The 17,930-nt window shown below is 42.2% G+C and overlaps 1 protein-coding gene across 2 annotated transcripts in view; it reads right to left on the reverse strand.

Moving 5' to 3' along the window:
• The window catches only part of LOC113043133 (glutamate receptor ionotropic, NMDA 2A-like), a 137,224-nt gene that overhangs the window by 42,080 nt on the left and 77,214 nt on the right, over positions 1–17,930 (reverse strand). For both annotated transcript variants that reach the window (XM_026202343.1, XM_026202335.1), the window contains one exon: positions 11,401–11,515. In XM_026202343.1, coding sequence (XP_026058128.1) covers positions 11,401–11,515 — 115 coding nt within the window. The remainder of the gene's footprint in view (positions 1–11,400; positions 11,516–17,930) is intronic.

The following is a 17,930-nucleotide window of genomic DNA, read 5'->3' on the forward strand; positions in this document are numbered from 1 at the left end:
TTATATTTATGTTCAGTATGTTCTTTCAACAACATTATGATTATGATTATTATTATTATTTTCCTGGTGGCTTAATATTTCTTTGCAACTTTTCTTTGCATCCCCAATCATACAAAAAAGGACTGTGCCAATAAGACTGTACAGCAATCCTATCTGACAATATTTTACCATGGTACTGCAATATGTAACATCACACAGAATGACATATTTATTTATCATGGTACTTCAAACTACTATCTGTTTGTTTTTTTATGCTGATTTATTTTTTATACAACCATGCTGTCAGTACAAGAAAAAAAAAATCTGTACAAGAAAAAAAAAAACTATAAAACTATTATTATTTCTCAGACTGAAAAGGGTGCTTGATGTAGCAGATCAATGGTGATATTTACTTGTAAAATATGACATGAAATTATAGCTCCCGTAACTACTCTGAAATATCAGTCACAGTGGAGGCACTTCTTTATACAATTAGAAATGCTATGATTTTTTTGCTTTTATTTTTTTTATTTTATTTTTTTTTAAGAAGGAAAAGGGTAATGGTTATGACACTAGTGTCCATTCCACTTAAAACACAATAAACCTAGTGTATGGCATAATGACTGTAAACTTTTAAAACTGTGACTGGATGGAGAGCGGAGCAAGTACTTCAGCAATCTACTATGACACAGTTGTCAAAATACTGTGTGTACTCATGAAGAGCAAAGCAGCGAATCAACACTTTTGCATACACTTCATTTTTGCATCTATTTTGGTGTTTTAATGAATGCACAAAAAAAAAAAAAAAGCTTGAGAAATAAGAAACTCAAAGGCGACAGACATTCCCAACTGTGCCGTGATGACACCAAAACCATTCCAGTCACAATAAGATCAGCTGAAACAAACAGAGAACAACCAGATGCTTGTGTTTGGAAGAGCTGCCCGGACATAACTTGCAGACTAATCACAATCACATACTTGGTAAATGAAAACAACGGTAACATTTGTGTAAACTGCTTTCGTGGCAGCCTACAGTGTTGTGTATCATTAATTAAAAAAAAAAAACATAGACACTGGCCTATTATTTACAGCCAAAACCTACTATTGTATTACATCTTTTTACATCTAGCTGTAGCTTGAAAGGACGCTGATACAAATTTACAAGCATTTCCTAGTGCTCTAGTGGAGAACACATCCGATTTCTCGACTGCTGCTACACCTGACTGCAACTGCAGCTCTATAAGTAGAAAAGGTTTTGGCAGAGACAAAACAAATGCATATATTAATAACTTCCAGTTCATTTCTGATGACATAAGCAACAGCAACCATTGGTGATGCGGCAAAGTCATTTAAATTTTAGGCAAATTAACTTCAATTTATTCGAATAAATATTAAACCCCTGAATCATCAGTTCTGAATGCTGTACTTTATACACACATTTCTGTTTCCAGTCTGCATATTTATGCTTCATTACAAAATGAATTGCTATTAATTTTGAGCAACCCTTCTGAACTGATTGTATTTTATCCTTAATGAGTGGGGTTGTATCTAGATTGTTTGTTAGATTGATAGTTGTATCATACATGATAATGTTCAAAAACACACACACACACACTAATGTTCCAGAAGTGACAACGGCATTTGTATTTTATGTCCTTTACCCAATAGGAACACCATTTTAAGGCATTTAAAGGCTTAAACATTATAGGTGCAAGATCAATGTCATTATTTGTCTGCACTCAGTTACTGCCATTACTGCAGACTTTGCAAAAGTGCAATATGCTTTATGACGTGCTGCACACTAATGGCCACGTAGATTTGTCGCCAGGGCAAGGTGTGAGATATTGCTTTGGTTCAACAGGGCTGTAAATCTGTCCCATGCTTTTGTCTTTGCTCTGCCTGCAGTTCACACTGATGAATAGGCTTTGTCAGATTAATATCAACATAGTGTGGTGTCAAACTGCATTACACTGCAGTTACGTTCCTTAGAGTTATGCATTTGACATGTAACTCAAGCCCACCCCCCCACCCCTCTTTTCTGCTGTCCTCCTCCATGAAGCTGCACGCCTGCGAGCGGCATCTTTTCAATCCATTGAGATGAAACCCAAATGAGAAGCTTCAGTGATGAGTGAGTAGTAGGGGAGAGCAGGGGGGACGAAAGTACCATTTTTCAGAAAGACTTCATTTTAAAAGATAATGTTGTATACAGAGATATATTTCTGCTGTGGCCAGTAACTCAGAAGTGTGGTCTAACAATACCAGGTGGTATTTTGTAGAAATGTAGAAAGACAGTATAATTTCACTTTGAACATAAGTTGAACATTGTTACCTTCGACCCCATCGGTTGGGACGAAAGTAACACACAAGTGGGTCAAAAGTAACACAACAATATAAGCTAGATTGTTTTCTGTTAGTCTTATTTTTCTTAAGTATACCTGATTGTGACCTTGTTAATAAATAACTGCAAACATATTTTGTCCTTTATCTTTGCCAAATAATTATTAAATTACATTTTCATATTTTCATTTTAAATCTAAGTTGAAGTTCCATCAGATGTCTTAAAACCTGACTGTATTTTTTTTTATTGTAAATTTCAATGTATTTTTATATAATAATAAATAAATTCTACAGAATGCACAATATAAAAATGTAATCACATTAGCATAATAAAAAAAACTCTAAACATAATGTAACAGTAGGCCTATTTATGTTTCCATCCAGTTGTTTTTATGCATGAATTGAAAATGTGCATTAAAACATCTGGAAACACTGCAAATTCACAGGTGGAGGTGTAAAGGCTAAGATATGGCCACATTTATAAATATAAATGTGATGTAGCAGCGGCCAAGAGAGAGATGTTCCTCTATGTCCAGAAACGCCCTCTCAAAAACATCTGGATAAAACCAGACCTCTGTCTGTCTTTCTGACCCTCACTCAGACATATTCTTTTGGTATAATATGACATTAACATTTGTAAGAAATGATGCAAGACACAGAAATTCACAATATAGCTTGCACTGGAACAAAATAAATACTTTTTGTGACTGTAGCGGGACAAAAGTAACAACTGTTACGTTCCTCCCGACAGGAACTCCTGACATTTAAACTTGATTTAATTTTATATAAAAAATTAGAAAATGCAAACTTTAGGATGTGTTAAAGCACTAAATAACCTGTAGATTGATCATTACTGTGACACATGAAACAAGAAAAACAACACGACTAATAAAAAAAAAATGACCGCTTCAACAATTTACTTTTTGTACTTGAAAACAGTTTTACGGACCTAACTTCTGGAAATGATGAGGAAATCACATGATATTTCTCAGCTCAGTCAAGGATTGCATGCTGAACATACTGTCATAGCTGGGAATGCAAATGCAGAAAGAGTCTCGGAGAAAATCGATTTGTTACTTTCGTCCCGTGTTACTTTCGCCCTGGTTCTCCCCTAAGTTAGTCTGCCGTGTGGTTGCCAAATTTGTGTGGTTATTTCCTACTAAATTGTGATTCTTTTCCGGAAAATTGTAATCCAGTGTTCCTCTTCGGGAACTCGAGCTGCGTCGATCGCATTTGGGGAACGCCTTTGGCAAGAACAACTCTGAATATCGTGTGCAATCAGTTCAATGGAAGAGCGTGACGTCACGGACGGGGTGACGTAGCGACCAGGAAGCTATAAAGGCACGTGCCACGCAGCTGGCTTCAGCTTCGCGTCTTTCAGCAAGCGCTCTGTGTGTGCATGTTCATAAGTCTGTCTTGTAAGTCTTATTTACTGTTGTCTGTCCAGTTCAGTAGACTAAAATGCCTAAGTCCAAAGCAAAGACTAGACATTTGAAGGGCGAAACCAAATCGCGCTATAAACTGTGTGTTCCTCCATGCCAGCGCTACATCACGGCTGGAGACACACATGATTTATGCGTGGTTTGCCTGGGGTCGAAGCACGCTGAGTCAGCTCTCGAGGGAGCTGACTGTCCGCATTGTGAACGATTGCCAATGCGGACGCTTCGATCCCGGAGGGCTCTCTTCGAGGAGGGAGCCTTCGCCAGCGTTCCCCGCGGTTCTGGCCCCGCTTCTGCTGAGGCAGAGCGGCTGCTGCACTCGTGGGGTTCGCAGGTAGATCTGGCAGAGGGAATGGAGACGGGCACGTCCTTATCTCCTTCCTCATCTGCTAGATCTGGCGCCCAAACCCTGGGATCGGAAGCACGCTCGTCGGTTTCTTCCGCCCAGGGCGAGGGGTCGACACTCCACCTCTCTTCGTCTGATGAGGTGGATGTGGAGACAGTTGGCAGGGATTCGCCACCCCTTTCGCCCCAGTATGAGGAGCTGCTGGAGGTGGTTACTCGCGCAGTCGAGAAGTTAAAAATAGACTGGCCCCCACAAAAATCACATGAACCGCAGAGAAGTAAATTAGATGAGCGGTATCTCAGGCCCAGACAACCACCTCCAGCCCGGAGCCTTCCCTTTTTTCCCGACCTCCATGATGAGATAGCGAGGTCGTGGAAACACCCATATTCCACCCGTCTTTTCGGCCCTGATTCGCAGTATTATGGGAATGTGACAGGGCTCGATGAGCGTGGTTACAGAGCGATGCCACGGGTTGAACAGACGCTTGCGGGCTATCTGTCACCCGGTTCGGCGTCGTCTCTGAAGGCTCCGGCCTTGCCTACTAAAGCATTGAGAACGACATCAGGGTTAGTGGGCAAGGGCTATGTGGCAGCAGGTCAGGCAGGGGCGTGCCTTCACACCATGGCCGTCCTTCAAGCATATCAGGCCGACCTGTTGAGAGATGTAGACGAGGGAGAGGGGATCAAGTCCGACGATATTGCAGAGCTTAGACGGACCGCTGATCTCTCCCTCCGCGCCACCAAAGAGACCGCTCGCGCAATTGGGCGGTCTATGGCAGCCTTGGTGGCCGCGGAGAGGCATTTGTGGCTGAACCTGTCCCAAATTAAAGACCGTGACAGGTTCTGCCTCCTGGACGCCCCGCTCCAAGCCTCGGGCCTGTTCGGCGACACAGTCAATACTGTCGTCGACAGGTTCCAGGAGGCCCGTAAACAGGCGGCGGCGTTCCAGAGTTTCCTCCCTCGTCGCTCTTGTGGGTTATCTGGACGGGAGATACCCACGCCACTAGCAGGCTCCTCATACCGCGAGGCTCAAAAGCAGAGCGTCACCACTCGTGCTCCCCCACGCCGGGACCGAGGGTCTAAGCGACGCTCTGAGTCGGGGGCTCCTAGATTAAAATCAGATCTTCGTACTATTATCGAAGCTAGGAAGTCCTCGACAAAGAGGTCCTGACGCCATGCTACCAGTGACCTCGAGGGTAGCCCCTACGGGGTCAGAGCGGTTCCCACCTCAGTATACGGTGCCCGCCTCTCCCCGGTACCCTCCGGAGGCCGGTCTGCCAACCCTGCCAGTGTTTCAGGGCGCAGCGGTCTCCCGCGAGCGTCCCTCCCAGTTATTTCCGCCCGTGAGCGTAGCGGAGCTGGGAAGCTCGCCTCCCCTTCGGGGGCCTCTTACACCAGAGATCAGTCTCGAGAGACTGATTCCCTTAGTACATTTTCGAGCAGCGTGGAAACTTCTGCCAAATGTTTCTCAATGGGTCCTGCACACAGTAGAAAGAGGCTACGCTATTCAATTCGGCCGTCCACCGCCGAAATTCAATGGGGTTACACCGACAGTCGTCGGCCCCCAGCAGGCTCTGGTTATGGAACAAGAAGTGAATACCCTATTAAGGAAGGAGGCCATCGAGGTGGTCCCTCCTCTAGACAGGGAATCCGGGTTCTACAGCCGGTATTTCATAGTTCCAAAGAAGGATGGGGGGTTGCGTCCGATCTTAGACCTACGTCAGTTAAACCTCTCAGTTATGTCACTGAAGTTCAAAATGCTTACTGTCAAACAGGTTGTAGCTCAAATCAGATCCGAGGACTGGTTTGTCACGATAGATCTCAAAGACGCATACTTCCACATATCCATCCTTCCACAACACAGGAAGTTTCTGAGGTTCGCTTTCGGGGGCAAAGCTTATCAATATCGAGTACTTCCATTCGGCCTTGCACTCTCACCCCGCACGTTCACGAAGTGTGTAGATGCGGCTCTGGTACCCCTCCGTATGCAGGGCATCCGCATTCTAAATTATATCGACGATTGGTTGATCTTAGCTCAATCAGAGCAGATGGCGGTTCGACATCGAGATGTCGTTCTCGCACACATGGGGGAGCTGGGTTTGAGACTGAATGCCAAGAAGAGTGTACTTTCTCCAGTTCAGAGAACCACCTATCTAGGCGTAGTATGGGATTCGACCACGATGCAGGCACGTATGTCTCCTGCTCGGATCGAGTCGATCCTCACATCAGTCAAGAGAGTCAGAGAAGGCCAGTCACTCACTGTGAAGCAGTTTCAGAGACTGTTAGGGCTCATGGCAGCTGCGTCCAACGTGATACCTTTTGGTCTCCTGCACATGAGGCCCCTTCAGTGGTGGCTCAAGACCAAGGGGTTTTCCCCGAGGGGAAATCCTTTCCGAACTATTCAGGTCACGCGGCGATGCCTTCGTGCCTTAGACATATGGAAGAAACCTTGGTTCTTGAATCAGGGCCCGGTGCTGGGAGCTCTTGGTCGCCGTGTAACGCTAGCGACAGATGCGTCCCTCACCGGTTGGGGTGCGGTCATGAGTGGCCACCCTGCCCGCGGTCTGTGGAGCGGTCGCCATCTAACATGGCACATCAATTGTCTAGAAATGCTAGCAGTGTATCGAGCTTTAAAATATTTCCTCCCAGACCTGAGAGGCTGTCATGTGTTAGTGCGCACCGACAACACAGCGGTAGTCTCTTATATCAATCACCAGGGGGGTCTGCGTTCACGCCCCTTGTACAAGCTGGTGTACCAGATCCTCCTGTGGTCCCAGGGCAAACTCCTCTCGTTAAGAGCAGTGTATATTCCTGGGCGATTGAATGTGGGAGCAGACATGCTGTCGAGACAGGGGCCAAGGCCCGGGGAATGGATGCTTCATCCCGAGGTGGTGAAGCAGATATGGCAGATATTTGGCAAAGCTCAGGTGGACCTCTTCGCGACTCGAGAGACATCGCAATGTCCCCTCTGGTTCTCTCTAGTTCACCCAGCTCCACTGGGACTAGATGCCATGGCACAGACTTGGCCGAGGCTTCGTCTGTATGCCTTTCCCCCCATCGCTCTGCTCCCGGGAGTTCTGGCGAGAGTACGCCGGGACGGGGTCCGTCTGTTGTTAGTAGCCCCGTTCTGGCCGGGCCGAGTATGGTTCGCAGATCTGATTTCTCTCCTCGACGGCTCTCCATGGCAGATTCCGATCAGGACAGATCTACTCTCTCAGGCGCAGGGCAAAATAATTCACCCTCGCCCGGAGTTGTGGAAGCTGTGGGTGTGGCCCCTGAGGGGGCACATCTGTTAGCAGCTGGTCTCTCAACCGAGGTTGTTGAGACCCTACTCCAATCCAGAGCTCCCTCTACGAGGAAACTGTACGCCCTGAAGTGGAAACTCTTCACTTCATGGTGCAGAGATCGCCACCTTGACCCTGTTAACTGCCCAGTTGGTACAGTTCTGGAGTTTTTACAAGCTAGGCTCTCTGCGGGGTTGACCCACTCCACCTTAAAGGTGTACGTGGCGGCCATAGCTGCTTACCACGTCCCTTTCAGTGACCAGTCACTGGGTAGACACCCCCTAGTTACACGTTTCCTCCGAGGTGCACTGAGGCTGAGACCTCCAGTACGGTCCCGTATTCCCCCATGGGATCTGGTTGTGGTGTTAGAGGCTCTCTGCAAAGCTCCATTCGAGCCAATTCAAGAAATATCAGACAGACATCTGACACTTAAGACTGCCCTATTATTGGCTATTACTTCTCTAAAGAGAGTTGGAGATCTCCAGGCCCTCTCGGTGGCCCCTAATTATCTAGACTTTGCCCCTGGTATGGCCAAAGCATTTCTTTACCCTCGAGCGGGTTATATTCCTAAAGTTCCCTCTGTCACACCACAACCTGTCGTACTGCAGGCCTTCTGTCCTCCTCCCTTTCGGGAGCCAGACCAGGTGAAGCTAAATTGTATGTGTCCAGTGCGAGCACTGGACGCATACGTCCACAGAGCTGCCCTGTGGAGAAAATCCGACCAATTGCTTGTATGCTACGGTCCTACTAACAGGGGTTCTCCTGCCTCTAAGCAGACCCTTAGCCGTTGGATAGTCGAGGCTATCAACGAGTCATATGAGTCCTCTGGTCTTCCCCTTCCTTTGGGAGCCAAGGCTCACTCTACGCGGAGTATGGCTGCCTCTAAGGCCTTCCTGGCAGGTGTGTCCCTCTTGGACATCTGCAACGCTGCGGGGTGGTCCACGCCCTCTACATTTGCCAGATTTTACAATCTCGATATGCGAGCCGCTCCTGGCTCTTCTGTCCTCTCGTCCTAAGCTGTGCTCTACGGATACACACTAGGCAGGGGTTTGGTAGTCTGGCAGCGTTGGCACATCGTTCCCCAAATGCGATCGACGCAGCTCGAGTTCCCGAAGAGGAACGTCCCTAGGTTACGTATGTAACCCTAGTTCCTCGAGGGAACGAGACGCTGCGTCGCCGAGCCATACTCCCGGCACCCCTGCCTGCGCTTGCTTCCCTACTCGAAGCTGAAGCCAGCTGCGTGGCACGTGCCTTTATAGCTTCCTGGTCGCTACGTCACCCCGTCCGTGACGTCACGCTCTTCCATTGAACTGATTGCACACGATATTCAGAGTTGTTCTTGCCAAAGGCGTTCCCCAAATGCGATCGACGCAGCGTCTCGTTCCCTCGAGGAACTAGGGTTACATACGTAACCTAGGGACGTTTTCTGTCATCACGTTTCCAAAACTCTGTCCAAAATATGCGACAGGACACAGCCAGAGTGACAACCAGTTCAACATTATTTCCTCTTTAATCAGCTTCAACGAGAGGCTGGACATGGAATTAATTGATGTAATTACTTTCATGTGGATTTCATTTGGCACCACAGCAGCTTGATCTTTGCAACTGTCAGCTCCCTGATAAAACCAGGGAGGAGCGCGTCACGTTTGCAAATGGCCACTGGCAAGTGTCAAAGGTTATTTTTAGATTTACTGAGGCACAATAATTGAGTCTTCTGCCATTTGTTGTCCCATCACAAGAGTCAGAGCCCATGCAGAAATCTGGAGTGCTGGAGTAAAAAAAAAAAAAAAACCTGACACGGCCTGGTATCTCTCACAAAAACTTTAAAATAGTAGTTTTTTTTTTTTTTTGAACTAACCAAAAGTTTAAGGTCAGTAAGATTTTTTAAAGATTTCTCAAACACTTATGCTCACCAAGGCTGCACTTGTCTGATCAAAAAAAAAAAAAAAAAAAAAAAAAACATTAAAAAGGGTCAAATATTATCACAATTTCAATTTTATCAGTTTTGAAAACATTTCTGCTTTTTAATACATAATACATTTTTGTTGAAACAGAAATCTTTTGTAACTTTATAAATATATGTACAGTACTGTAACTTTAGATCAATTTAATGTATCCTTTCTCAGTAGAAGACACATTTCTTTCAAGAAAAAAAAGGTTACGGACCCCAAACCTTTCAACAATACTAAATATTGATATAACGATCCTTTAGTACCATGACATATACCACTGTATATCATAGCACCATGGTACCATGACCTATTGACAAATACACCACAGTAACAGTATAATACGCGTTGCAGTATAATACGTCATGTTTCAGTGAGATGTTGCACAATATCATAATTGCATCGAGACTGAAACTGCGAGTGAGAAAGACTCTGAGTGTGTGAAGGAGAGAGAGTTAATCTGCGGTATCAGTTTCAATCCAGTGCTGCATCTCATTGAATCAGTTCTGACCGTGCTCAGAAATACTGGTTTCAGAGTTTACGCTTATTTGAATGACCTACTTCTTCATGTACTGAACTCTAGCAAATTATGTAAATCAGCACATAGATAAATATAAACATCAAAGACAATAATGCAAACAATTAATTTATGATTGTATTGGCATCGCTCTAAAGGAACTGAGCCTGGTTTATTCCATAAAATCGTTAAGTGGAATTGAAGTGATAGCACTGCGTTTTTGAATGCACATTGGATGAATAGATGTGCCTGTAATATAGCAAATAATGTGAAAAGTCACATGCTTTCACCCAAACAGTCAAGCTATGATTTTTAATTTTTGAAAAATGTATTTTATACTGTACAAACATTTTATTAATGTTATCAAACTGAACTTAAATTTGAGTTTAATATGAAATGTATCGATGGTGTATAATAATGAAAAAATGATTCTTCACACTGCTTGTTCAGCTAATATTTTATCCGCAGTGAAATCTAATGTTGCGAAGAATAATGCAAACGCGGTGCAACATTACGTTTAAAGTGCTGTGTGCTATACTTACAAAAAAGTTTCAAGGACTCATTTGGTCCTATTTACGTCATACAAATTACTTTTGGAAACAAATTGTTTTTTGAAGACACTGAGGAGACGTTGGACAATGAATGTTATTGACACCTATTATATTCTGCCTTAAACACTAATACTACTACAGTATCTAGTCCCAAATGAGCTGGACAACATGGGATGCATTTTATAACAGACTGATGAAACTCTTAAAGTTTAACGGACACAGCATGAAAAATAATACAGAGCTGCTGTAATAGAGCCCAATAAAAAACTAAAGATCCTAAACACCTCTGGGATCTAATTTAGTGCGTTTCATCCTGCTGTTATACAAACCCAATATTATATCTGCAAAACAACCATCATTTAATGAACCATAAGACAGATACCAGTACACAGGTTCCCCTCCAAATAACACAATGTCTTGAAGATGTTTTAATATTATTGATGATCGCCACGCTCTCCTAACAAGAGATCAAAAGGCCTGACTGGAGCAAATCTGTCTTTTGCCGCATGGATGTGTACTCATGAAACTCCTGTCTCTCCGTGCAACCCTTATTCCGTCAATTAGACTTTCAGCGATATTGATTTGCAGAGCGAACTCCACAAATCAATTTCTCCCATTGTTTTGCCATTCCAATTATTCCTCCCGCACTGTTTTCATTGAACCACATTCTCTACTAAACCAGAAAAAATGACGGACACACTCATCCACTAATTCACCTGTGTGTGTTCCCATTCATGTTTGGTCTCAGACTGGATTGCGGTCTAGAAGGAAAAATCTGCTCTAATTACACCTCAGACTCTGGCAGTGTGTGTCTGAGGTAATTACCGCACTGACACACTTTTACACCGTTCCAGGGTGTAATTAAGATCATGGATTCATAGGTCCTAATATTGTATGAGCAGTTGTTAATGATGCTTTGCTTGGAGGAGTCATAATGAAATTATAATGGCGCAGTTAAGAGGGTCAGTTGTTTTCGGCGGCGGCACGGATCGTCCTTACCTTTTCCCACTCTCTTTCCTTGTTCAGCACGATCACAACCAGTTTGGGATACACCTGGTAACCGTCCTCGGTGAAGGACAAATCTCTGCCGTCCCAAGTCACGTTCATCATGTACCTAGAGAAAGCAGAAACCTCAGTCAGGTGGCACAAATCTTATCTGCTGCAGTAGGCACGAAAAGAACTTTTCAGCCTAACGATGAATGTTCATTCTACACCTAAAACATCAAAATAACATATGAAGATCATTTTCAACATGCAAAGCAGACAAAAAGAGGAATTAATGAGCCATCCGAAGACTAATGGCTGACCTAAATCAGACGTCACACATTAAGCGAAGATGAAAAATCGGAGTTATTATTAGTATCCAATGAAATCTACATGAATCTCTACTATTCTTTCTTCTGTCTCCATCTTTAAAGAAATAGAAAGAGAGCGTGTAGATGTAGAACAGAAAGAAACTAGTCTAAAGGAAACAGTCTGGGTTCAATACTCTTTATCATTAGTGGCATTAGATTACCACAAAAATTAATTCTGACTGGTTCCTTAGTTTCTTTTTATGTATTTATTTATGTATCTATTTGGATACAGTGGAGAAGTAAACAGGAAAGTAAAGCTCATATTCTTGTGGAATTTTAACAAGTTGTACAAAGACCCCCAGGGGTCCACAAGGTGGTGCTAGCGGGTCCACTAAATATAAATATATAATATTTATATAATATTTATTTTATTTTTAATTTTGAAAAACTCAAAATCAAATCTTCTTCTTCTTCTTCTCTCATTCTCACAACATTAAGGGTGTTGGTAAAACCTGATGGGCATTTTTTTTTAGGGAAAGTAAAACCCAAGTGAATAGAGTCTGGATTCTTCTCCTTCATAATGCCACCCTGTTCGTGTCATATCACTTTAAAAGCGATAAAGTGAGGAACACATTGTGTTGCAATCCCAGTTTTCACACGATGTCGTCAGGCATCCCTCAGAGACCCGAGTGGCAAAACACCGGCTGACACAAACCCATCAGACTGCCCTTCTTCCTCAGTAATTATGACCCAACCATTTTAACAAACCCTGCGGCACAGGTATGGCCTGGTGTTAAGTTTTATGCTGCAGTACTGCCAGGTGAGCAGAATTAAACGTGTGGCATGTTGATCGATTTATGAAACAGGGCGTCTAGTGACTGAATGGCAGTGCGGCTTGTTGAATTGATTGGGGTCCCATTTAGAGTGAGAAGCGAAGGCCCACTCAACCTAGATATATTGCTGAATCCAATTACATCAGACTGTAGGAGAGGAAGAGAATCGATAAGCTCTGCTCTCCTCCACTACAAGACATGTTTCCATTCACACTGCCCTTCCTTATATACTTTAAAACTCCTCATATATTTTACACCTCACCCAGTTCCCTGTTCTGTTACCTGTGGATCACTACACTGGTGATCTATCGTACAACAATATATTATTAACCTATATAGTGAACACAAAATGATAAAATAGGTTGATATGAAAGCTGTTGTTTTTCAGACACAAACACAAAAAAAAAAAAACAGAAAAGTAAAGAAAAGAAAAAGAAAATGAAACCATAGAGCTTGCACACTAACCAATGCCTTGTATATATAAATTACAATATAAAAACAGCCTTCTGTCTGTACTGGCTTCATTCAGATGGTACCGTTTTTTTATCACTGTTGCTTTAATTCTTGGCACTGACTCGTTCGCTAAATTGAACATCCAATCAGAGCTCTGACTCTCTCCGACATGTTAAATCGGCCATACTTCGATGGGAGCTTGATGAGAGCCGAAGAGAGGAACACACCAGACAAACTGTTGATGGCAAACGGCCGATCGTTGGCTTGGTGTGTCACAGGCTTAATGAAATTAAGGCACATACCTACCCCGTACCCATTCTTGTTCACTGTGAACCCTTCATCAAAGACCTCATTATAGCAGGTGTGCCCGAAAGGGCTGCACAGCTGCTCTGGGATCATCCAGATTAAAATAGGTGGGTGGTACAACTGGCCTGCAGATTTTCACAGTACTTTATTTGTGGTCAAACTGAAGGAAGCAGCTGCACTGCAACCAGTGGAGTGTGGTCAAATATAACAGTTCCTCGTTAGGCATTTATAGTAACGGGGTTGACACTAATGAGGGCAGGCAAGATGTTCCCTATGCGACATATAGAATATTTCAGTCATTAGAGAAGCAAGAAAATGTTCCTACTTGAAGTTAGTTAATTTGCGAGGAGTCTGCACTTCTGGAGCCGAACCCACTGGCATGACGGAATGTGTAAATGCAATCAACTCTCCCTTTAGTAATAACTCTGAACGTGATATACAAACTAATCAAATCGTTTCACGGGTATCTGTGCAATGCTCAATCAATGTCATAAGAGAGCATCCCATCTGTACGACAATACCAGGACAGCTGGGAGTGTATAGGTCTTTTCACCTGGGGCTCTAAGTTTTTCAATGGGAAACATCTAATATATATTTTTTTCTTTTATACACAACATTTGTTTGCATTTGCACTAAATGGCAATATATTGTGCATAAATAACCTTGTATATTATTTTCCAGAGATTGCAATATTTTACTGACAAATCAATGACAAATCAAACCTGTGTCTTTATGCTTGTTCTTGCATCATATTTCTAGGTCCTTAGCATTAAAAGGTTTTACTTTTTAGTCATTATGCTAAGTTCAGTCTACAAATCCTTCCTCCACTGGCAAGTCAGCAATTAAGCCAAAATATAAAAAAAAAAAATGACCAGAGAGGGTTTTGACTGCCTAGTTTTCTGAGGTCTGGGCCACTCTTTAAAAAAACAATGCTTCCTTCACCATAGGGAGGACGTCAGAGGTTCAAGACCGTTATTTAAACCCAGCTCTTCATAATGCTTCCCATTGTGCTCCTGCCTGCCAGCTTAAATCGCTTTAATGTGCTGTGATGGCCATATAAAAGTATTATTTCTACAGGAGCTCATATTTCGCTTCACTACAAAACACAAAAGCTTTGAGGAGATGGTACGGCTCGGGCCCTTTAAGGCCAAGGTGCCAAAGACTTTGCTGCAAACAATCCCCAGGATAGAATGACCTGTTGCCACTGCTTGGAAATGCTTAGCCCACTCCAGCTCATATTCCAGCATTATAACTGCCATAAGTCATATTTAATTTTGTCCATGAAAGTTCAAAGTAATAGCGGTGACTCCTGTGGCACTGCCCTCTGTGAAATGGTGTTTTGTTGGGGGTGGTCAGATTGGCTCCTGTCTCAATGGGAGTGTTTAAAGTGGCCTTTATTTCAGAAATATAGGGTTGCAAAGAGCACAGCTGACAGCTACTCTTGGTCCCCAACACCAGGGAGGAGGAACACTGGACTCGCCATGCCTCTGCCCTGTTGAAAGGTCATTCCAGTATTCGTCACTGATATATGAAAGATAAATTTTGCTACGGTCTGCTTTTCACAGCACTTCAGATGACAGCCTTAAATCTGTCATAAAGGAAAATTTTCTTGGCGACCTCATTTTTCACCCAGTTTTCTGACACTCAATTTTAACAAGAGCATGAAATGCAGAGAGAGGTTCACTTGCCAGTTTTTTATTTTATTATATTTTTATTTTTTAAAGTAAAATGCTGTGCCAAATACATTCCCTACATTCACAGCTTATATATAGACAGGATTTTCTGCCATTTTCTGCACAAACAAAATTACCAATAATTATTTTTATTAAGATAATAATTATAAATATATAATTTAAAATAAATAAATAATTTTATTTAACAAGGGCACATTAAATTAATAAAAAAAAGTAATACAAAATTGTAAAAAATTGTAAAGACAGTTCTATTGTTTCAAAAGACTACTGTTTCAAATAAATGCTTTTCTTTTGAACTTCTATTAATCAAAGAATCCTGAAAAAAAAATTCTACAAAAATATATATAAACTTTCAACTTTCAATACTGATACTAATAAAGAAATGTTTCATGAGCCACATTAATAATATATATATATATATATATATATATATATATATATATATATGAACTTTCATTATATTTCATATAAAAAAAACTATTGATACTTTTTTATTGATTTCAAATTATGTCAAAAAGTACAACTTTAGAGGCACTTTGACAGCCTATTTTTAAAAGACTCGAAAACATTATAATTATATCTGTAAAGACATTCTATATTCTATACTTCTATCATAAAATCTATCTTTAGAATATCAAACACAGTAACTGTCAGTGTTATGCAAGTTACTCTGAAAATGTAATCAACATACTGATTACTTTATTTCAAAAGTAATTAGTAATTAGTTACATTACTAGTTACATTAATTTCTTTCTCCATGAAATGTATGAAATCCCAGCATACACACTCCCGATAAATATTTGTTACTAAAGCATCAACATTCACAGAACACTGTTATTTTTAACTAAAGCAAACATAGGCTGCTGTGTGCATGGTTTTTCATGGCATTTATAATCTCTAAAAGACATCTCAGTTCATCTCAATCTCACAAATCTCTGTTATAACACAATAAATATATGCATAACGAATCTTTCATAATGTCTACAATTGGTGTGTCATAATGAGAGGATTAGTGAGCATGCAAATTTCAGCACTGCATTGCTCAACGCTACAAACACGTGTGTAGCCTATATAGAACCTCTGCTTGCACCTGTTTATATGTTATATTACCTCATGTTGCTTTTGTGCAATAGATGTATAGCCATTTATTTGTTTTAGATATTTTATGTTTAGATATTTCCATTTTACGGCAGTCCCATGCATCAATTTAATCTCTCATATCCCGCACACATCTCGCACCAGCATCTTGTTCCACGTCGCACTTTGTTGCATCGGGTCTCAGGAGCAGGTCTCTAATCTACTCTAATCGACAGTATGTGTGCTACATCCTTTTTACAATCTCTAGATTATAATACACTGTATTCTGTCAGCCATGTAACATGGCGGTAACATATAGAGACCTCAGCATGTAACTATACTCTAATTACTCTAAGTAAGTAATGCGTTACAGCCCAACACTGGTAACTGTGTCATTAGAAAGCTAGTGCATAAGCTCCAAGTGTGTTTCTGGGTCAAAGTGATTTAAAATGATGGAGTAGTGAGTCTAAATCGAACAAAATTCAAATCTAATATTTACAGAAATATTCTAGACTTGGCTATTTTGTGGGAATTATCAATCCAAGAACATGAATATTTTCAAAGAATCTGGTAACCTCCGTAGATCTGATGATGTGCTTGCCTAAAAAAGTCTAAATACAAAAAAGACGCCTTGCAGTCAGGGCATGAGTCCTCTTCTCTGCTGGCTCTAGTAGAAACCATCTCTGGCCAAGCCTTTGACCATCTGTGCTGAGACTATCAGGATTAATGTACCCTAGACACCAGGGTGAAAGTGTAACTCAAGCAACACTGCTCCATTTCAAATGGGGCAATTCAGCATGTCTGCTCAGCACTGGCAGGTGCCGCTGAGGCATATGGGTGAAACAGACTAAGGACTGGCAGCATGCAAGCAGGAGCAAAGGAACAAAAGCACTCTGGCTCATCAAGAGCACTTTATATGTGGAGAGCTCTCCAAGTGTAGCAAAGTCTCTATGTTGTTCTCCCCTGTGTAAAACATTATTCATTAAAAGCACCGGAGTGCTGCACTGTGCCGTCCCGAGAGAGTTTGAGAAGCGAAGCATTACCCACCTCTGGGTGTCTGACCAGTGCTCTGCAGCTCCCTGAAAACCTCACTTAGCATTTCCCGTCTGCCCCCTCACTATTAGCTTACTCAAGAATACAGCTCATGCTGTGAAACATATTAGCAGGGTGTACCAATAAATTTTGCAAATGCCTGACCCATGCCTCTTTCTTACAGACCTCTTGGGTTGCTTTTTCCACCCCCTAGTTTACTTTTTCCACCTGACTGACCAGAAACTGTATTTGCTCACATAAATAGTCTTGTTTCCACTTTCTAAGTGCACGAACAAGACCAACTTGTGACTTACGTTTTTTGTTAAAACAAAGTATAAGCTTTCAAGGCACGTCTTTTTAATCAAGACATTCAAACTAAAAAAAAAAAAATGTTCTGATGCTCTTTAATGTGTTACCTCTCATGTGATTTGTGTTTAAACTGTGGAAAAATGGCAGTGAGATAACAACTTATCACCACAGTTATCTCATGAAAGTTAACCAATGTACAAAGGTAAAAAATGAACAGTCCTTGTTTGCTTAAGAAATTGATATATACAGTAACGACCAAAAGTTTGGACACATGTTCTCATTCAAAGAGTTGTCTTTATTTTCATCCAGATTCACACTGAAGGCATCAAGTGCCATTTGACCAAGAAGGAGAGTGATGGGGTGCTGCGCCAGATGACCTGGCCTCCACAGTCACCGGACCTGAACCCAATCGAGATGGTTTAGGGTGAGCTGGACCGCACACAGAAGGCAAAAGGGCCAACAAGTGCTAAGCATCTCTCGGGGAACTCCTTCAAGACTGTTGGAAGACCATTTCAGGTGACTACCTCTTG

This window comes from Carassius auratus, chromosome 3, assembly GCF_003368295.1.
Source record: "Carassius auratus strain Wakin chromosome 3, ASM336829v1, whole genome shotgun sequence".
Taxonomy (NCBI): Eukaryota; Metazoa; Chordata; class Actinopteri; order Cypriniformes; family Cyprinidae; genus Carassius; species Carassius auratus.